The sequence below is a fragment of the Anthonomus grandis genome, chromosome 13 (assembly GCF_022605725.1).
Source record: "Anthonomus grandis grandis chromosome 13, icAntGran1.3, whole genome shotgun sequence".
In the NCBI taxonomy this organism is placed as follows: domain Eukaryota; kingdom Metazoa; phylum Arthropoda; class Insecta; order Coleoptera; family Curculionidae; genus Anthonomus; species Anthonomus grandis.
The window spans coordinates 6,929,819-6,952,252 of NC_065558.1; the positions used below are offsets into that span (position 1 = coordinate 6,929,819).

General features: G+C 31.7%; 1 protein-coding gene across 1 annotated transcript; it reads right to left on the reverse strand.

Moving 5' to 3' along the window:
• Positions 1-3,442: 3,442 nt before the first annotated feature.
• On the reverse strand, positions 3,443-16,197 carry LOC126743865 (ribonuclease H2 subunit B). The gene is made up of 4 exons (XM_050451106.1): positions 15,433-16,197; positions 11,391-11,621; positions 11,194-11,333; positions 3,443-4,129 (listed from the first exon to the last, which is right to left on the reverse strand). Exons 1-4 carry the CDS (start codon positions 15,515-15,517, stop codon positions 3,632-3,634), a joined length of 954 nt encoding a protein of 317 aa, XP_050307063.1. The 5' UTR covers positions 15,518-16,197; the 3' UTR covers positions 3,443-3,631.
• Positions 16,198-22,434: the final 6,237 nt, after the last annotated feature.

Here is a 22,434-nt window from a genome sequence, read left to right on the forward strand (position 1 = left end):
GATAGACTGTGTCCAGTCAAAAAAAAAATAGAAGCTACCACAGTGCAATTAAGCGATCCCCATACGAGGCTATGTTTGGTTGCGCTCAGAGAAATGGTTTAAAGGATACTGACTTGCCCCAAGATTTAGTTGCTTCTTTGGAAACTGAAGACGATCTCGAAAAACTGTTAAATGAAAGCAACGGACTTCAAAATACTAGAGGATCTATAGATAAAACCGAAACAGTTGAAGATGACGTGCAAGTTTCTATGATTCATAGGGAAAATATGGCAAATAGTAAAGTGCAAGTTCTTATAGTCAACAAGGATATATGGATGATACCGAAGTGCAACTTTCTATTATCGATTTAAAAAATATGGCGGATAGTGAAGTGAAGAAAATTGAAGAATGAAGAAAATTGCTCAAAGTGCAAATGAAAAATTCATGCTGCCTGCAGCATTTTAAAAGTTAACAACGAAATGGAATCAGAGTTTCAATGTTTTCTTTGCCAACGTTCCTGCGATATAATTACGAATCGTGAAAACGCTAAAAGAGGTTTGGAAGTACCTACAAGCCAATTTAATGCTCGCACAATCAAATAAAAAATTTAAACCATCCTCAGTTGGCGACAATGTCCTTGTATACCAGACGTGGATCGTGGCAGATTAGCACCACGAAATGTAATGGCAGTTGTTCAATCAATTGATGATGGGTTTTACAAATTAGCAACAAAGTCTGGAATTTTATAAAAACATTTTTGTAGAAACGAGTTTCAGTTGGCTGATAATAATATTTTTATAGAGAACAATAATTTTGGCGACAAGAACGACAAAGAAATATCACTTAGAACAGCATCATCCAATATATCAGGGTCTAAACAAGGATTTATTTATTTAATGTATGTGCATTAAAAAGTGTATTAGCAGATCATGCTCTTGTCGAAAGAAAAATGTCCTCTGTAATTCTAAATGTCATCATTCAAGCTCTTGTTTAAATAAATAATATTTTTAAGTTAACTGGATACTTATCAAAGAATAATTATTTATTTGATTTTGTATTTGTTAGAATATTTTTAATTTAAATACTATTTCCAACTTTATATCTAATTTATTCCGATGCTGGCGCTAATTGAATAAAAAAAGCAGAATTAGAGCTGGTCATTTAGAAATATTCAAAACTAGTTCTGTGCATTTTAAATTGCGCAAAACTAGTTTTATTTATTTTGTAATGCTCAAAAGTCGTATAAAATATTTTTTTCGGGTTTGGGAAATATTTCTTGCTCAAAACTAGAATTGCGTATTTTTTTCGGGCAATTCGAATTCGACTATTGAGCGTAACATAATATACAAATGAATGGAGATCACGTAGAACAAATAATTTAGGGTCATTATTCTATGATTTTTATTATAATAAGTAATTAAGCATTAATTTAGAAAAAATTATTTACGTTTAATTTGTTAACTCGTTCAAATGTATCTAGATTTTAAAATTAAGATATCTAATAAAAGGATTCTCAGGCCGACATTTACTAACAATCCTTTTTTTCCAAGAAAAGATTGGAAAATTAGAATTTTTTACCAAAACTTTATTATACAGGGATACAAAAAAGTTTTGGTATTTTTAACACATGCAATACACCGCAGGTAGCGGCCTCTGTAAGATATAGCGAATTCGTGAACGGATTTCAGTTTCTCGTTTCAAAAAACCCCCTCACACCAAATTTTCATTTAATATCTTATGAAACACTCGACTTACTTAAAAAAAAAAACGATTTTATATTTCTCATTTTGACGCCCCGTATATCGAATACCGAGCGCCCAATTTAAAAATGGCATAACGAAAGTCGCATTATTTTGGTCCACCCTATATGTGACCGGTCTTTGTGTGATTGGCCTCCTTTTTCCGGACACCCTGTATAGTAGGACCGGGCTTAAATGGTCTTCTCCCTAGTTTTTTGAGGCAGTTCATGTTTCTATTATGGATATTTTGAAACGTGCAAATAACGATGTATTTTATTCTAAACGAAGGCTAAAAAAACAAATATTTTAGGGAAAAATGGATTTCTTAGTTATATAAACAAAGCCACAAGAGTGACATCAGATTGTGAATCTTTTATAGGTCAGAGAAAAAATAAAAACTCCAAGTCTTGGTCTCAAGACATCCTTTATACAGGGTGTTCGGCACATAAACCGACAAAATTTTTTTGGCATATTCTTGGGGTCATTTGAAAGCTTTTTACCCTAATACCTTGGGTCCTAAAAGTAACTGTTACGAAGATATGAAATGTTTAATGTTTTTTCTCAAATTACTTAAACTGTCGCCTTTAAAACCATATAACTTTTCTATTAGTGACAATAAAATTGCGATTTTTGAAAAATAATATTCCCTAATCCAGCGTTACTCAAAGTGCGCTCCTGTAGGGCTCCGCCAGCACATAATAAATGAATGCATGGATTAAAGGGGACCTGTATGTATCTTTTTTTGTATGATTATTAATAAACAATTCACATATAACTAACTGCTTTTGCTTTTATTTTAGAGTTCCGTTAAAAATTTAGTTTTTTAAAAGGGTTCCGTCATGAAAAAAGTTTGACTGCCCTAATCTATGGTATTTAATAATAATAATAATAATAAATGTCTTCATTCTTGTAAACATATATGTTTGATAAAAAAAGCAGATTAAAATTAAATTACATCTAACATGCAACAAAACTTATAAAATAAAATATTATTAAGCAGGTAAATAATATTTTTAGCTTAACGTGACCGATATTCGTAAGTCACATATCTAAAACAACCAATTAAAGGAAATACAACACACATAGCAGGTACTAACTATTCACTAGGTAGAAGAAAGGATTTAATCGATTTCTTGAACTTCAATAGGCTCATATTCATAAAGTTATCATTTAGCGAGTTATAGGTAGACGGAGTGATGTATGTGAAACTATTCTTAAAAAATGCGTGACGGAAACGAGGTATACTAAATCTATGACTGTATCTTAAGGCAACGTTCTGGGCATTATAGTGATATTCAAGTTTATCATAAAGATATTGGGGTGATGTGGAAAGATTGTAGTCGGTATATAAAAATTGAATAGGCTTAGATATGCAACTTATCAACTTTAAGCCATGCTAGCTCAACCGGTTTTTCAGAAATATGATCGTACTTTCTTATTTAAATAGATAACAGCTTTTGCTTGTCAGGCTGATTGTCCTAAAGGGATATACGAGGTTTCTTATTTAACAAAGTCAGTGACTAATAAATATAACTTAAAATTATTAATTATAAATCTCCCTCCACGAATTAAGACATGTTTTCTGCATTATATTATTTTTTTTGTCATTAAAAGCTTTTACTGCTTGAGAATGTATTGATTTCTTTTTGGATTTTTGTCCATTTCTTCCAGATGATTAAATCTTCTTCCTGGAAAGTAATTTTTATGAAATAAAAGTTTTAATGTCTTTCACTCCTGTTTCTTTTATTTGACAACAGTCCTACACTGATATTAAGTATTGCTCTTAAAACAAACTAACCCCAAGTTAAACAAGAATGTAGTAGTACAAATTAATTGTTTAACGAAACAAGTCTGTGAAGCATATAAAATTGACACAATATATAATAATACTTCTCTAACAAAAAAAAAACAGACTAACACTTCTTAAAAAAGGAACTGATACTTTTACTTCCGCTAGCCGCCTTCGCCCTCGCTTTATCTTTGGCGGACATGGAGGGCGTTTTAGGCTTCACTTCAGGTTTACTTAAATCTAACACGTTACTCGACGAACTTTTATTTTCATCTTCGACTTTTAATTTTTTACTCTCTTGCACGGGGGTGGTGATGGCCAGACTTTTCCTCTTCAAGGACTGTACCGGCGCCTCTTCGGGAATGTTTAGGAATTTCAGTAATTTTACACTTAAATCGTCCATAAGGTATTCGGATACGATTCCGTGGGCGTACCGTAAATACGCGTCGTTATCGGCCGGTTCCGCTTTTGTCGATTTGACGAAGTTGCTTGAAATCGCACCGGAACCCGAGACGTGGATGTTTTTTTGTTTTAGGATGTCCGCCACCCTTTCCGTCTTCTTTTTAAGCCAATTTAGGGTTTTTTCTTCATTGTATTTAAAGGCATTCAGTTCTTCGTCCCCCTAGAAAAAATTAAATTATTAATTGATTACCAACTTTCCTCAAATAGAGAAGAAATGTAGATATAAAGAAGAAACTAAGAAATAATTCCCAAGAAGATTTGGGAATTATTTTCATACCAGAACTCAAAAACTTTTCAAGTTAGAAGCAACTTTGTGAATCAAGGATTCAAGGCATAACTTAGGAACCACTTGAAATATTCATGTAACCCTTACGCTACCCGATGTCACAATTGTGACTTCCTTATTTACTAGTGTTATAAGGATCAAAAAATGTTTAATCTGGGTGGAAAACCGTGCGACATGATTGTGAATATTATAGGTGTGTACGCGCAAATCGTTTATTTTGCCGGGAGTGCATTCTTATCATAACCTGAAAAGTTTCAGATTGTTTTCAACAACGGCTCGTGCAGGTGAGTTATTATTCATTTATAGAATTTAGGGAGAAAAGGAAGTGCTTAATATTAAACTTCAATTAAGTGTATTGTTTTTAGAGATTGAAAATATCTTTAAAATTGTTGATTCCAAGAATGGTTTTGTTATGTATATCACAATTGTGAGCCACGGGAGTTAACGTGGTTTGGTTTTAATTAAGTTGGATACAATTAATTCTTTGTTACAGGAAGAAGTAAGGAAATTATTGATTTGGACCATTCACATGGGCGAAGTTAGAGCCTCAAAAATGGGGGGGCTAAAGCCCCCATCCAGGGGCAGAGTTACACGAATAGGTGAGGGGGTGGCCATCAAAGAAAAGTCCGCCGGAGGTAACAAATTTTTTGGTGGGCACCTTCATTTTCACTTATAAGCCGTTAAAATTATTAAAAAAAAAAAAGAATAGTCTTAAACAGCTTCTATTCTAATTTGCTGTACTATATACATATAATATCATGAATGTGTTTTACTTTTATTTTCATATTAGGTTTCATCCAAGGAACACGTTTCTGAATTTTATTGCAATATCCATAATGTATGAACCATCCTGTATATGTATTGGAGTATATTGCATACACACCAAAAGTCAAAAGTCGCTAGGTAGTTTTAAAAAAAAATTTTAACTTTCAAGAAAAATTTCAAAGTTCAAAATAATATCATTTTAATATCTAATTGTCGGACTTAATTAATTTAGACAAAGTTAAACACGACGTTTCGGTTGGTAAGTATCTCCAACCATTATTATATTAAAATGTAATATTAAGTGTAAACTAGCAGTTTACACTTGGTAACGGTTGGAGATACTTACCAACCAAAACGTCGTGTTTAACTTTGTTTAAATTAATTAAGACATTGCAAATCCGACAATTAGATATTACTTCTCCATTGTCTGCCACCTTCAAAACCAATATCATTTTAATAAAACGCAATAATTCTTCAAAAATAGTAAAAGCAAAATTTATTTAAAATGTCCTTAAATAAAGTGAAATCCAATAAAAATATCTTATAACTACAATCTCTAATAAAAATTTTCGATTTCCTTTTTTAAAAACTCTTTTAAAATTTCATCTGGCGACAATGACTTGTTAGACCACTTTCAATACTAAGAGTGGTTAGTGCTAAAGAACTAAATCGATCCTGACCCATCGTTGACCTAAACCAATTTTTAATTCTTCTCATTGTTGAGAAAGAGTGTTCGCAGAACGCTGAAGAAATTGGCAAAACTAATGCTATTTGCATAAGGGTATATGCATTTGGAAAAGTCTCTTTTCTTAATACATCTTTAATATCAGAAATGGTAATGTTGTGGCTCTGGCTTTTATTTATGCAATTCCTTATTTTATTTAGTCATTTCAGCTTTTAATAGCTCCTTATCGATTAAAAAGGTATCTCCATACAATTTAATGAATTCCAAACTACCATCAAAATCCATCTGCAAAAAATTGAAGACAGATTTAGCTAATTTCTGACTTTCGGAAAAAAATCTTATTTTTAGATGATTTATTATATTGTCGAGAGACCTATAATAAATTGAAATTAGCCAAACCTTTTGTGCCTCATTTTTTATCAAAGGTGAATTTAAGAACGTTTCTTCGTGTACTGCGGAAGTGGAAGCTTCAACCACATATTCTTTAAGTCTTATACTTTCTGTTTTTTTACGTTTTGAACAATTTTTTTGGGGGGGCTAAGCCCCCCCAAGCCCCTCCCTAACTCCGCCCATGCTAAGGGATGACGAGGAGGCATTGTTCCAACTTCTGATTTAGAGTCCGAGGATGAAGAAGATGAGTTTGAAATTCACGAAAAGATCCCAATTGTAGCACCAAATGAAGTTGATAGCTCCTCAGATTCAGAAGATGATTTACCCCTCATACATTTCCAGACTCTCCAGTGGAAGCATGGAAACTTTAGAAGCAAGGATTTTCCTGTAAAAGAGGACTATACTTCATCCATCGTAAAAACTCCAAACGAATATTTTGCGAAATATTTGGATGATGATTTTTTTGAGTCAGCCGCAAATTTCACTTCCCATTATTTCTTGCAACAAAATGCAAAAGAAAACAACTTTACCTATCAAGAAATAAAGACATTTTTCGGAATGAATGCTCTGATGGGATGTATTCATCTTCCAAGGATAGAAAGAAAGAAAGAAAGAAAGAAAATGTGCTATATTACGTAAGACAACAAAATCTTGTGTACAAGCATCCTAAAAACGAAAAAATTCCAAATTCACTTTAAATTTCAAATTTCAAACAAACATAACATCTAAAACACTTTACCATAAAATTTACACACATTACCAAAATTAATCATAACAAAACAGATTGAGAAAAAAAAGCATCTTTTTGATAAATTTCATTAAAAAATAAGTAAAGCTGTCAATAAAACAGAATTTAGAAGAAGTAAATTAAATTATTAACACTAAAATGATGTCAGAGCACAGGTTAAAAGGTATCATTAAAAAAATCGTCAAGGCTATAATATACCCTGGATAATAAAAGTGATTTTAATTCCTTTTTGAATCTCTTAACTTCTAAAATTTGTCTGATACATAGAGGAACATGGTTGTAAATTTTTTTGCTAAGGTATATAAGTGAGTTCTTGGTGAGGGAAGATGTAGGGATTGGTAAGGGAAAATCGTGTGATATATATGTATTGGAATGAAAAATATTTAAGTTTTACATGATACGTGTAAATTTACATGTCGTTGACAATCTTAGCGTATCAGAAGAGGAACAAAAAAAGAATAGATTGTGGAGAATACAGTCGGTAATTGATTTGGTTCGCAATAGATGTAAAGCCATTGAAAGAAAAGAAAAGACAGCTTTTTCTATTGACGAACAAATGATTCCTTTTTTGGGACGACAATTTGTTAAAAATAAACCAAGACCAGTGGGACTGAAGAATTTCGTTCTTACGACATCCGACGGACTGGCATTGGATTTTGAAATCTACCAGGGCCACTAAGAGATAGAGATTTAGGCTTGGGACCCTCAATAATATTGCGTCTAGCAGAAACATTACCTCAAAATAGTTACCTGTATTTTGACAAATACTTTTCAACTATTGCTTTGATGAACAAATTGACGAGTTTGAATATAGATGCAACTGCTACAATTATTGCAACAGAGTGAAAAAGTTTGATTTTAAAAAAGACAGTTTAATGAATAAGGGAGACTCAGAAAAAGTTATTAGAACGGATAATAAACTTTGCATTACAAAGTGGAAAGATAATAAATCTGTTTTAATGATATCCACAGCTTTTGGAAGACGGAGAAGCCGGAAACTGAGGTGCGAAGATGGAATAAAACAGAAAAAAAACGTTCATGCATAGCATGCCCAGCTGTTGTTAAATCATACAACGAAAACATGGGTGGTGTAGATGTTTGCGACCAAATGATGGAATACTATCGATCTTTCTTTCGAACCCGGAAATGGACTCTTAAAGCCATCCTACATTTGTTCAGACGCCACTAAAAAACACCCGATTCCCGGCAATGATCGTGTATCTTTTCGAAAAATTCGGTCGTTTGACGTGAATGACAAGAATAACGACACGAATGTTCCCGCGTTTGTTAGTTGTTTACTTTCGTAAAAAAGCTCCAACTAGTTTGATCATTTATTGCGATTATACTGAACTTGTTTCTTTGTGAAATATTGACCATATTGTTGCTTATAGTGTTTTAAAATAATACCTGAAAAGCTGTATTAATTCCAATTTAGCGATTTTAGCTGTAAAGATGGACGGTCCTACTCAAAACTATCAGAATCAGGACCAAACTATCAACAAAAATTTGTGCCACTTATGCAGTAAAATGTTTTCTTCCATTTCAGCTAAGAACAAACATATTAAGGTTATTCATAAGCAGCAGCTCCCAGATAACCCAAAGTCACACATTTCTTGTCCCATAAGCAAAGAGACTAAGTATTCTTGTGAGACTTATCAAAGACTTGAAGCTCATTTACAGGTTAAGTCATGATATCAAAATAGAGTCCTCAACTTTCCATTTTTCCAGCGAAGAAAGATTTGAGGAATGGTTAAGAGAGCATAAAATAAGCATAAACTATGCACTTGTTCGCACAAGGAAAATTGAAGACAAGATTGAAAAAGTATATTGTTGCAATCGCAGCGATTTTAGAGGTAATTTGTAGCAATTTCAATTCTTCATTATGGTGTGTGAGCAAAGGAAGGGAAGCGATTCTGTTTTAGGTGAACTCCTTGGGGAATGTTCTTTCAATAATATTGAAGCTAGCCATAGTCTAGAAATTGAAACATTGGTAATGAGAAGACAACTGAAAATCAACAAGTAGCAGAACAACGATTGAACAAGCAATCAACAAGAGAAATTGAAATTGAAAGTGTATCAAACTTTTAAGATCTTGATGAGAAATGATGAAACTTATGATAAGTAAGTTATCTTTTTATAAAATTATATAAGATATATTAACATATACCTGTAAATGTCTAGGTGCATGAGACAACTGATTTATCTGTTTCATCAATGATGGAACAGATAAATGAGACTAATACAAGTAAACGAAAAATGGACAAACAAGTTTATTTTCCATCAAAGAAGAAGGAGCAGTAAATAAAAATAATTAATTGTATATTTTTTTCTATTTATCAGTATTTTTTTATATAATAGTAGGTATATTTTTATAGGTTTACTATATATGTATGTATATGTGTATTATAATTTTTTTATGTAAGTTTTAGGCAAATATTTGAAAAAACATTACCTGTCTCATAAGTTCCTTGCAGTTTCTTCTTATGAGTATTAATCGAAACTGCGAATTGTACATTAGTATTTTAGCATAAAATAATTAAGTTTCTTTTCAAATCAGTCATATACATGTCTTTGCAGCATTTATAAAATAAAACTTGTTCATATATGATACATTTATATAACAGTATAACTAATTAAATCCATTGTGTTTTCACTTACCAAAATTACCTCTCTACCTAAGTATAAAAGTTATTTAAAAAAATAGGTACTTATTTCAAAAAGATTAATAACATTTATATATTTAAGATTAAAATTAAAGTACAATACTACAATATTTTATAAATTATGTTTTCCATTTATTTATTTTTTCTAAATATACAATACCCTTTTGTTTAAGTTGTGCTTTTCCTTTTGATAGGTCCACATATAGAGAACTTAAAAAATAATAGTTATTTGTATAACAAAAGGGAGCAAAGTGCATAATGTTCTTAAGTGGGTGAAGTTTGATCCAGCAAAAGCATCCACAGTGAGGAAATGACACTGCTCCTACAGTACTTCATTTTCTACTCTCATTCTTATTAATAAGCACAATTTATGTAAAAAATTCATTTCATAAAAAATAATAAATAAATTCATTTCACAAAAATAATAATAAGCAAGATATAGTCAAATAAAAAAAATTCAATTATGCAGGGAAATAAAATTAAAAATTTTCTTATAAGGTAGTGGAAAAATACATTTTTCAAATAACACTTTCTCAAAAATAAACTATAGTAATTTTAAATAATATCCAAAATCAAATAAATCCAAGTCCGCCCAAAGAAATTTTTAAAAATATTTATTCAAAAAAAAAAAATTCAATTTCCATTCCATTGGATCGTTCAACCAAACTGCATTTTTTTTATACTTACATTAGGGTATTATGTATAAAATTAATAATTCAATTTTCTTGTTTGCATCCTTTATTTATATTTAATTTATTTAAAGAATCAATAATTATTATTATTTCAGAAACGCTATTTTTTATTTTAATTAAATTATTATTCCATTATTTATTATTTACATTAATTATTCTTATTGCCAGAAACCGTTGCTTCTAGCAGCAAACATTGCTCTTTTGTTGGTTGCCCGCCATTCACATAATATTTAAATATCCGAATGGGACAGTCGGAGATCGCCGAATCGTGACGGGAATCGGGTGCTTTTTAGTGGCGTCTCATTTGTTCGACTTAGCAATAGTCGAACTAAAATATATCTTTTGGAATTTAGACTTAATCTTGGGGAATACCTGATTGCAGGTACTAAGAAGCGCGTATTGGACGAAACAGAATGCCAAGAAAATATAGAGGAAGAGACTAGCGTTGAAGGAAATGGAATAAAAAAGAGAAGAATGCCTTCCAGTTTGCCCTGTGCAGACAAACGCTTTGATCATTTTGAACAGTGGCCAAAGAATTGGAAGAAGAACCCAGTTAAATGCAGGTTAGAAAAGTCGGTCCAGAATGCGTTGCCTAAAATACCCTTTCGAATATTTTTTAAAATAATTTATCGTACCTTTTGACCCAACTTTATCGGCGTAAAATAAATATAAACCCCAAACTCATTTTTTTTTATATCGGTACTGTAAGGAATAATTATTTTAGATTAATATGAAGGAGTCCCTGAGGATGGATTTGATGGTCAGAACATGACTCTGGGTCTCATTTTTTTAACTCATTATTTGCTGGGGAAGTTTTTCTACATTCTTGTTACTGTTTAGCAAATAACAATAACATTCCTAAAAGGCATTTATTATCCAATGGTTAAAACTTTTCTTTTACCTCAAAAAATCTTCTGAGTTAGAGAACATTTTGTCAGTATTTCATGCTATTGATCCCCAATGGAAAAAAAACACATATTTTCCCCTTTACTTACTTTTCTATCAGCTATCATGGTTAAATACGACAATCCGCTAGACTTGAGCAACCTTTCTGTTTCTGGAAAATCTGTATCCCTTAGAAGTTGATCTAACGGTTGGGCCTGAGTTGAACAGAATTTTTTTAAATAAGGCAACACTAAAACATAATTAATTTATAATAACTGAAAACATATAACATAATAAGCTCTTTTACCTAAAAAAATTGGATCAATGGGTGTGGACAAGTGCATTTTTCCGTCACTTTTTACAGATTCATCTATGAACCAGGACCTCTTGGACTCGCTGAGAGTTAAAACTTCTTGAACTGAGTTATTTGCCGGGGAAAATAGGAATATTGCAGACTCTCCAGTGTTGGGGTGTCTTAGGGTTACGATGTCCGGTGTGCCTGTACCTGTGTATTGTTCGGAGAGCTCCAGAGCTTCACCTGTAAAGTAAAGTAAAATAAATTTCAAATTTAATTAGCAATCATTACCATTATTTAGGATGGCCTGATATATAGTTAATTCAATATAGTTATTTTGCCAAAAAGTTTTTTTTTTATGGTGTTACAAATACAGATGGTGGTAGACAGATTGTTGAATTATTTGCTCAATAGTTTGCATCTGTATACTGTATGGTGTTTTAGAAAACTTCAAGGAGTTATTCAGTGCAACAGTAGAAAACATTTGAGTATAGAGGCCCATGTCCGGAAAAGTTTCTAAGACGCGTTAAAATTTAGAAAAATTTCAAGCAAAAAAGATTTCAGCAATTGAGGCTATGAGTGCAATATCGGACTAACCCACAAAAATTTAAAATCGGCTGTATTGTGGTAAAATGGCAGCACTAAACTAGTTATTGAACTTTATTATTGATAAAAGTTTAAAGAAGCAAAGTGGACTATCCTCAGTTAGTCCACTGTGCTGCTAAAAGTAAGAAGTTTATGTGCTAGAGACACCCTAAGAAAAGACACTGAACTGGCAAAAAGTGGAAACGCAGCGGTCATCTGTTTTGATCTAATGAAGACTATTTCTACACCTTACTTACCACACTCATTTTTTACTATAAAAGGCAGTTATGGATTACTGCCTTAATACTGCTTTAATATACATGAAATGAGAAGCAATAATTCGTTCATGTTTGTATGGGATGAAAGTATTGCTTCAAAGGGGCCGCAAGCGGTGGGATTTTGTAGTTTATATTACATAAAAACTTTATTACATCGAAAAGACTTATAATGTATTCTGACCAATGTGGTGGTCAGAATCGTAATATAAAAATGTCATTGATATGTAACTATATTACTGCATCTCCATTATTTACTATGGAAGAAATAGATCATAAATTCCTTGTGGTCATTCCTATTTACCATGCAACCAAGATTTCGAAATCATAGAAAAAGAAAAGAAATTCCATCCACATATCTTTATACCTCAAGACTGGCATACAATCATAAGACATGCTAAAAAAAATATTTTTCCCATAATAGAAATGGACACTCGAATAATGAAGAGGTTTATTTTAACACAGTAAAACTAAGAATCTGCCCCTTTTATACCCAAATGGTAATGCCATTAATGAAGCTAAAATAAAGATCTCCTTGAGTTAATGGAATTCATCCCTTCTATATACCAAGATTTTTATAAAAATCTGAGGTCATCCGCTCAAGCGACTGGAGGTAAAGTAGTTGGCCCAATTGAGGAAGAAGAAACTTTACGTATTTAACAACTACCTACTTAATAAAAAAATAAACGAGTAATACAGTTTTTGACGTAATACCTATAATAGCTTAAGTTATAGTAACCCATTAAAAATCCCAATCAATTCTAAATGCAGAGTGGAATAACCCACATAAAAAAATCGAATATTAGCCATATTCAAAAATTTAAAATAAATTCCGCAAATATAAGTAACACTCAAGAACATTCAATTAATCCGATCTACAAAAATGTCTTTTTAAAAGGGTTTTGCGCACTCTCATTTTCGTATTTTTTTAAACCTATTTTTTAGTACTTTATAATATTGGGGTTAGTCCGTTTTTGCACTCATAGCCTCAATTCATCGTCTTTGAAGTTAGAAACTGAAAATTAATCAAAAATTCATTTGTCACGATTCATGCCATTTTCAGATTCTTGGAGAATGTGTATCTATCTATGAACTCCAAGGAGGCTGCAGCAGCGGTGTTCTGTGATCTGTCCAAGGCCTTTGATTGTGTGGATCATGGAATACTGCTGTCAAAGCTTGATTTTTATGGATTTAGAGGAGTGGCTTTGGGGTGGTTGAAGTCATACCTGTCTGGCCGCACACAGAGGGTGGTTGCATCTGGATTTTCGTCAGGGATAGCACATCTTAAATGTGGTGTACCTCAAGGGTCAGTGTTGGGTCCTATTTTGTTTTTATTATACGTTAATGACTTGAGCTCTCTATCACTGCATGGACTAATGGTTCAGTTTGCCGATGATACTACAATACTGTGGCATAACAAAGATCAAAAAGTAGTCAGATCTCTCATAGTAGAGGACCTTCACAAAATTAAAGAGTGGTGCATCTGCAATCAGCTTGTATTCAATGTTGATAAAACTTTTGTTCTGGGCTTTAAGTGTAATGTAGAGGGTTTTTTGTTTGATGAGCAGAGCCCACTACATGGTAGGAAAACCACGTTTTGGGCCACGCTGCTAAACTTTCTTCTGGTTGTTTTGCAGTCAGGGTTGCCAGGCATGAGTTGGGGGGGTTGTTTGCTCGTTCAGTTTATTTCGCCTTAATGGACTCTCATATCCGTTATGAGTTGCCATTTTGGGGATTGTGCTCCAAGGGACTCCTTAACATAATTTTTACTATTCAGAAAAAAGCATTAAGGTATCTGTGTGGTGTTGGTCTGAGAGTCTCTTGTAAACCTCTTTTTGTAGCTAAAAGAATTTTAACAGTTTTCTCACTCTTTATATTGGAAACTGCAACACTCATACATAAGTCCGTAAGTCCACCATCCTGTACCAGTCATAATACTCATCAAGTGGGCAACTTATCTCTTCCAATCCCCACCTCCTCACTTACGAGAAACTCTCTTATATTTATTATTCGTAAAATATTTAATCATGTTCCTTTTTCGATTAGGACTATTACAGACCTTAAAAAGTTTAGGAGAGAACTAAAGAAATTCATCTTACCAAAGGCTTATTACAGCATTGAAGAGTATTTTAATGATTCATTTTAATATTTAAAATTATTTGGTTTTGTCTTTGTTTATATAAAATATGCTTCTATGTACAATCAAAATCGATTCTGTATTCTGTTTTTGTCCTGTATAACCAATAAATACTTGTATTATAAATTCTAGGATTAGGAAGCTTTTAGCATAAGTTTGTAAACTTGGCAAATAAAGTATATTTTGACTTTGACTTGACAGGTTTTGAAACTAGATGACTCATATAGATTAAATTGGTATAATACCTAAGTTACAGAGCCTTTGTGGTGCCTGTCTTTAAGAACAAGGGATCTTCTGACGATCATCAATGAATTCTTTGAAACCTACAACCTTTTTTTGAATAAACCAGTTTGGATTCCATAAAAATAAAACAACATCCTTAGCAATTGATCATTTTACCAGTAATATTCTTGACAGTTTTGAAAAATATCTTGATACTATGGCCTTATTTTTAGACCTTACTAAAGCGTTTGACTAAGTCACACATACTATTCTTTTAAAAAAATTACATTTATGCAACTCGAGGTCATGTCACCTTCTGCATATTCCTTTTTGTCGAACATCATATCTGTTAAATAATCCAATAAATAGGATTTCTGCAACTGTTAACAGGTATGCAGATAGCCTTGATTTCTTTTGCAGTAATTTTAAAAAATTTAAGAAATGTGCACTTGATGTTATCTTAGTTTAGTTTTCTATTTCTAGATACTTAATAGGTAATATTATATATTATGTATACCTATTGTGCATTATCTTAAAATGTAAACGTTGATAGTAATAAATAAATAAATAAATAACAGAAGAATAGCCATTTGGGTGAAAAAGTATTGAAACTTGTCCGAAAGGAATTTTAGTAGTTCTCCAGAAGGGGTTAGTGGGGTCCACCAATAAATCAAGTAAATAATGTGTTTATTATAAATTAATTTAAACTCTAAAAACTGCCAAATTGCTTAAAAAATTATATTGGAAATATGCAAGATTCCAAACATAAACAAATAAAGATTTTTGAGGTTATAAAACAAAAAACCGGGAAAAACAATAGAAAACTATCTGGTACCTTTTAACATAAACACCCAGGAGTTGGCAGGCTGTTGTAAATTGCTCTTGATGCACTTTTTCGGGGAGGCTTTTACACGAGGCATTTTCCCGCCTTTTCGCACGTATTTCCACACGAAAACTCGCACAAATCCACGACGATTCGCCTCATAAACCAGTCGCCATTTTTATTACGGGGAAAACAACAATCGAACGTCAGTGTTTTTCTTATGACGGACCGCGATTTCCCTCCTGCATAAATTTCCCTGCTGCTACTACTACAATGCACACACGTCACGTCCAAACGGCACTCTAGCACCGATCGTCTTTTGCATATTCCACTATATTTCGTCTCGCTCTGGCTCGTATTTATTGACGACGAGTGGGACAAGGACGACTATATGCTCCTCAAGTGTTTGTTCGAGTATTTGATCAGGGCTACATCATTTTCATATTTATAGCGGACCAAATGGAGCAGTGGAGGGTCACGCTATCGTTAGGGCCAAGGTATATTTCTCTGGACGAGTGTAATTTCGTCCAGGGGTTGCGGTGCGCCGTAGCAGCGCTCCGGGAAGGGTTAAATTTTTATTTTTTTTTGTTTTTATTTCTTATTCTTTTATTATTTGAGAAAAGGGGGTGGCAGAAGTCGATATTAATAGGGGTATGCATAATGAATGTATGCAGCCCTTTTTTATGTAGAAATTATTATATATTAGGTATATGGTTCATATCATTTGCAGTTTTAAAAACTAGAAATGTTTGGAACGTATTTCTACTTCATAATTAAATTTGTCAAATTATTTATTATAGCACAGATGTAGATAGAGAAGTCCGAGGGTCTTATTCAGTCGTTTACACCATACCAACTAAATATTTAAGGCCGTCAAATGACTTCACCAATTCTTTCTTGTCGATGTAAACACACTAAAAATGTATACTCAACTTTAAGCCTTCCCTAAATGTGGTGGTATAAATATCATTTGTGTCCGTTTAAAAACCCCAGTGGGTTTTATTCTGAGACTAAATTTAAATTACGCGCCACTTTTTTAACATTTCACTTTAGAAAAACTCACAAACTATGTACTCGGTCTAAATTAGTCCTTCCGTTGTAGACCTGTAATAGGCGTCTTTATAAAATATATTTTGTTGAATTTCTTTAGGATAATTACAATATTTTTATAACCGTCCATTCTAATATTTTAGCAAAAAGTTAGGTTATAAGTAACTTTTTTTCAGGTTAAGATTTTACAAAAAAATATATTGTTTTTTAAACTACAGTGTCGGGTACAGATGGAACCTAATACAAGCATCAAAAAATTGCTACCACATTTGGCGTGTCTATAAAAACAAACAACCGTAGTATAACGTACACAAAATTTTAAAATTACACAAATATCACAATCCGGTCATATCCAGCGACTAAATCGAGAACGCAGTGTATGTAGCATACGTTAAAATACAAATATGCCCAGCCAATCAGAGAAATTGAGAGTGGAGCAGCACTGCTGATCCTTTCGTGAAAGTTCGTACGTCAAATTTCGTTGCCGATTAGCTACGGAAATTGAAAATCAAGGCATTGGTTTTGTTTAACTTAACCTATATTGCAGATTTTATTTGCTTTGCTTGCTTCCTAATAATTGATTTAATTATCAACAATTATATCAACTTTGCGACTATTTGAGTGAAAATTCATAGTGTATAGTGTTGAGTGTTTACTCCATTATCTATACAACAATCCATATATGTGCTGGTTTTGGGCTCAAAAACAAACAATTTTGGGTTTCATTACCTTTCAATAAACTTGCCAGTGTTCCTTAGTGCATAATTTTCTTCCACTTAAACCAATATTTGCACTTATCTGTTGCTGTCTGTTAGACAATTATGGCATCACTAAGGTAAGATACATATAATTTTTTTAGTTCTAATTTGAATAATTATTTATTTTGCAGTCAACAAAATGCAATCTGTGAAGTTTGTGATAAGGAATTTTCAAGCACATTTACCAGAAACAGGCATTGGAAACAGTTTCACCCTGAATTTGTTGGGAAGGAACAAATAAAACACATTATATGTCCAATGTGTACTAATGATATCCAGACATTTTCATATTTTAACTGTTTAAACAAACATTAGCTTGATATTCACCATATAACTGTCAAAGAATCAATTTTAAATTTTAGGAATTTTGAAGAATTCAAATTCAAATTCAAATTCAAATTTATTAATCATTTTGGTTATATTATAACAATTTTTAACTTAATTATATTCAATAATAATAGTTAACAGTCATTGTTTTTAACATACACCTAGATGTTGTAACATCTGTTTGTGTATGCTGAGAAATCACAAAATTTTAGTAATAATATAAAATATAACTAACCATAATCTACAACTAAACAAAAATTCTCCAATAAAATTTCCCTTCCCAAAACTATTTAAAAAAATTAAATTTATCTATATTTGAATAAATAAATTTTCTACAGACCTTACTAAAGTTTTTAATATTATTTATATTTTTTAAGCTGTTTGGTAAGATGTTATAAAATTTCGGGGACAAGTATTCTAAAAATCGTTGCCCTATAGTTTTTTTTATGTTTGGTATTTTTAGGTGTCTGTTTATATTATTTCGGGTTGTGTAGGAATGACTAACATAATTCTTGATTTTTTCTGATTTGATTATATTTGATGATATTGATTATATATGATTTATATTAAATGCATGTTGACAATATGTAAATTGAGTGTATATTAAAAATTTCTTCAGAATATAATTGTTGTGTAGGAAATCTTTTTTGTTTTTTGTATATAACTTTTAAAATAAAGTTTTGTACTACATTAAGTTGTTTTAAACAATTCTTGTATAGACCTCCCCAGACAATCACCCTATACCTTAACAAGGACTCAACCAAGGATTTATAAATTAAAATTAGTAGTTTTTCATTTAAGATATTTCTCAAAATATGAAATCGATAAATAAGTTAACGGATGTTTTGTGTTAATTTTAGAATGTGTTGGTCCCATTTTAAATGTTTATCCACAATGATACCCAGATATTTAGTAAATGAAACTTCCTTGATATCAATTAATTCAAGTTTAATTTGTTGAAAGCTGGGGCGATTAGCAGCTGTTATAGAAAATGCAATATAGTTTGTTTTTTGACTATTGAGACTTAATTTAAAAGAATCCAGCCAGTTCTTGACTGTTGCTAGACCAAGTTCTGCAGTTTTTTTTGTGTCTCCCCAAGAAATTCCGTGAAACACCGCAACCGTGTCATCTGCATATGATATCAGTGACCCGTCATGAATTTTAAGATTGGTAAGAGCGTTAATATAAGTTATAAAGAGTACAGGTCCAATAACTGTTCCTTGTGGAATTCCAATTTTTATATAAGATGGTTCACTAATCTCATTATTTATTTTTAAAGACTGTTTTCTGTCCCCCAAGTAACTTTCAAAGACCCTTGACACTGGACCTCTAATACCATAAGATCTTAAAGTATCTAGCAAAAGCTCATGCGGTACAGTGTCAAAGGCCCTTGCTAGGTCCAGAAACACTGCCAAACACTTTCTATCACCATCAAAAGCCTGATTCACTCGCTTTGTTAATTCGCAGATAGCATCGGATGCGCTGAGCCCCCCAATGAAACCAAACTGATTTTGTGTTAATATGTTATTTTTTTGTAAATAGTCAATAAGTCTATCTTTCAAACATTTCTCGAAGAGCTTGGAAAAATTATTGATCACACTTATAGGACGATAGTTACCTATTTCACATTTATCACCTGATTTATATATTGGAGTGATTATTGATACTTTAAATTGAGTAGGTACTGTTCCTGTTTTAAATATTAGGTTGATAATGTGAACCAATGGTTCAATAAGGTAAATATGAAATTTTTTTATAAATTTTGAGCTAATAGTATCTATCCCAGGCGCTGAATTGTTTTTTAACGAAAAAATATGTTTAATTATTTCATTCCTATTAGTTGGTTTTAGAAACATTGAAGATACACTGTTATGATTAATTTTGAATTGTTTTTTTGGTTTTTTTATTTGGTTTTGCATATTTACTCCTACGTTTATAAAATACTGACTACAAAAGTTTGCCATGTCTTTGTTATTTGAAAATTCTTTGTTATTATTTTTTATTTTTATTATGTCATTTCCTTTAGTAGTAATTTGATTTGTAACCTCATTTATAACCTTATACATTTTGCTCATATTATTCTTAGATTCCTCAATTTTTGTTTTGTAATAGTCATTTTCACATTTATTTATTATTTTACCTAATGAGTTTCTGTATGTTTTATATTGTTGTTCTTTTTCCAAACTATAATTTTTATTCAATTTTCTTTTCATTTTGTCCCTATTTTTTATTGAACATATAATAGCAGCAGTTATCCAAGGTTTTATTTTTTTAATTATTTTTTGTTTTAATATTTTTGTCTCTTCACAGCTTTGTATAATATGTTCGACAACATTATAAAAAATTTTGGTTGCAATTTCGACATCATTAATATTTAAGATAGTGTTTTCCCAATTTTGTTTTATAAGTAAATCTTTTGCCTTCTCATTGTTTAATATTTTTATAGTTTTAATTTTTATATTATTGGAAACATTACCTGCCCGAACCTCGTCTCTAGCAAAATTAAGCAACACAGGATAGTGATCGGTAACGTCAGTTTCCAAAATAAAAGAAAGATGTTTATTTTTGTTTTCCAAAAATTTTTTTTTAAGGAAAATGTGGTCAATACAGGTCCTTGATGTTAATGTGACCCGTGTAGGACCAGTTATAAGGGAGTAGAATCCGTAAGACATCAAGAGAGCTAGGTAGTTATTTGTATCAGCTGAATTTTCAGATAGAGTATTTATGTTTATATCTCCCAGAAGTATTTCTGTTTGCTGATTACATTCACGTAATAAATAATTTTCCAGGTCATCGAGAAAAGACGATACTACCGTCGAGGGAGGTCTATATATACACGTTATACCATATTGTATATCAGTTATAGCTAAAGTTATCCTAATCAAAGTAATTCCCGACCTAATTAGTTTTATATTTTCTACTTTGTTTATGTTTAAATTATTTTTTATATAAACAACCACCCCATCATTCTGGTTACAGTCTCCCCCATTATAATACATTTTAAAGCCCTCTATATTAAATTCATTACCAACCAATTGCCATGTTTCACCCAAAACAATAATGTCGCAGGATATTAAATTATATGTTTGTAGAAAAACTATCATTTGATCAAAGTTTTTTTTTTAAACTTCTTATGTTAAAATGAATGATATTTAAGAGTTTGGAACCTATGTTAATTTTTTTGCTTACATAATCACAGTCCGTACTTTGTTGATCCGCATTATCTAAAACGTCCAGTTCTTGTAGCACTTCTACCTCTTGCCTATTATTTGCCATAACTTCCATCATAGTCAATTTTGTTTTTCAAAAGCGTGATTTGATGTTCAAAAGACGGACAAGTTTTGTCGTTTGCGGCATGATTTATATTGTGCTCCAAATTAAACTTTGCGTTTGCATGAATACAATTGATGCATTTTTTTTGGTTTTTTGGGCACTCCTTAACTGCGTGTTTCTCCGAACAATACTCACAAAAGACCTCATTCGGACATTCCGTATTTTTGTGAAAAAATCCTTGGCATTTAAAACATCTGGGTACACTTATATCTTCAAATACTGGGTAACGCTGCCATCCTATATATAGTTTCTTTACTGCAATTAACTTATGAAATAATTTGGCTGAACAATTTCCGTAGATAGTATAAGAATCTTTTTTTTTATTGAGTTTAAAGAAAGTTATTTCTAGGTGGTCCATTCCTTCAATAAAATGATTTTGTTCCCGGATTCTGGCCTCTACAAATTCACTATTTAAATCGTCTTTATCATTTATTTTATAGTCAATTATCTTGAAGCGGGGATTTCTTAGTTTTGTCACCTCTATGTTGTAGCCATTCAATTTTTCTTCTGCTTCCTTTTTAAGTATATCTATATCATTTTTTCCCTGGCATTTAACTAGAATATAGCCGTTTTTTGTACTTTTTATACTATTTACACTAATCTTTAATTCGGCAGGATTTATCTTCTTTCTCAAGTCTTCCTTTATTTTTTCAATGTTCTGGTGTTTTTTTGGCCTAATAATAAGGCTAGGAATATTTGTTTGTTTTTGATGATTTAATGGCTTTTTAAGGATATCACTGTATTGTAAGGAATTTAATACACGAGCTTCACTTTTACTGGATTCAAGACTTTCTATTTTTTGTTGTAGTAGGGCAATTATTTCTTCTTTGCTTTCTATTATTTTATTTTTATCCTCTATTGTTCCTTGAAGAAGTTTGTGAGGTTTAAATCTTTGACATTCAGTGCAATCAAATCTTAAAATTCTCTCACCTTTTAGTTCTAGGACCTTCACTTCCGATGCTGACAAATTCCCACAATTCTTACATATTCCTTTTCTGCATGTGTCACATTGGAAAAGTGGTTTAATTTTAGTTTTACACACATCACACTCCATTTTTAATCAGCTTTTTATTTTTCGTAAAGTTCAGTAGTAAAAAAAAAATTGCTAGGCGCGGCAACACCAACAAGTGTCATCCAAATTCACATCTTGGAGGGCCCAAGATAATAGGGAAGTAGATTATGCTTGTCAGACCCGAAACAAGTTTAAGAATGGGGAAGAACACATATTTTACAATTGCAACAGGAGTGATATCAGAGGTTGTACAAAGTCTTAGTTATCATTATCAAACATACATAAGTATGTTTTGTTGTGTTTACTTTTAGGATTTAATAGCGCATGCGAAGTGAGAAGTCTGGAGGAAGCTTTCGCATTCCAAGAACATGTCCCTCAAGGATTTTAGTAAAAGTTTTAACAGGCGGTAGTAATCTTTTATTATTTTTTATATAGGTAGTTACATTCATTCATAATTTTAATACCTATAGGATCAGTTGCTGTGAAATTTGTGGAAACTCATGTAGGACATGCAGATGAGTTAAGAACAAAACG

What these genes read in the sequence shown, in the direction of transcription:
- LOC126743865 (XM_050451106.1), bottom strand. Translation starts at nt 15,517, where the DNA reads ATGCCTCGTGTAAAAGCCTCCCCGAAAAAGTGCATCAAGAGCAATTTA. An exon ending in CATTGATCCAATTTTTTTAG is followed by an intron (nt 11,334 to 11,390) that starts GTAAAAGAGCTT and finishes ATTATGTTTTAG; the next exon opens with TGTTGCCTTATTTAAAAAAA. An exon ending in CCATGATAGCTGATAGAAAA is followed by an intron (nt 4,130 to 11,193) that starts GTAAGTAAAGGG and finishes AATTTTTTCTAG; the next exon opens with GGGGACGAAGAACTGAATGC.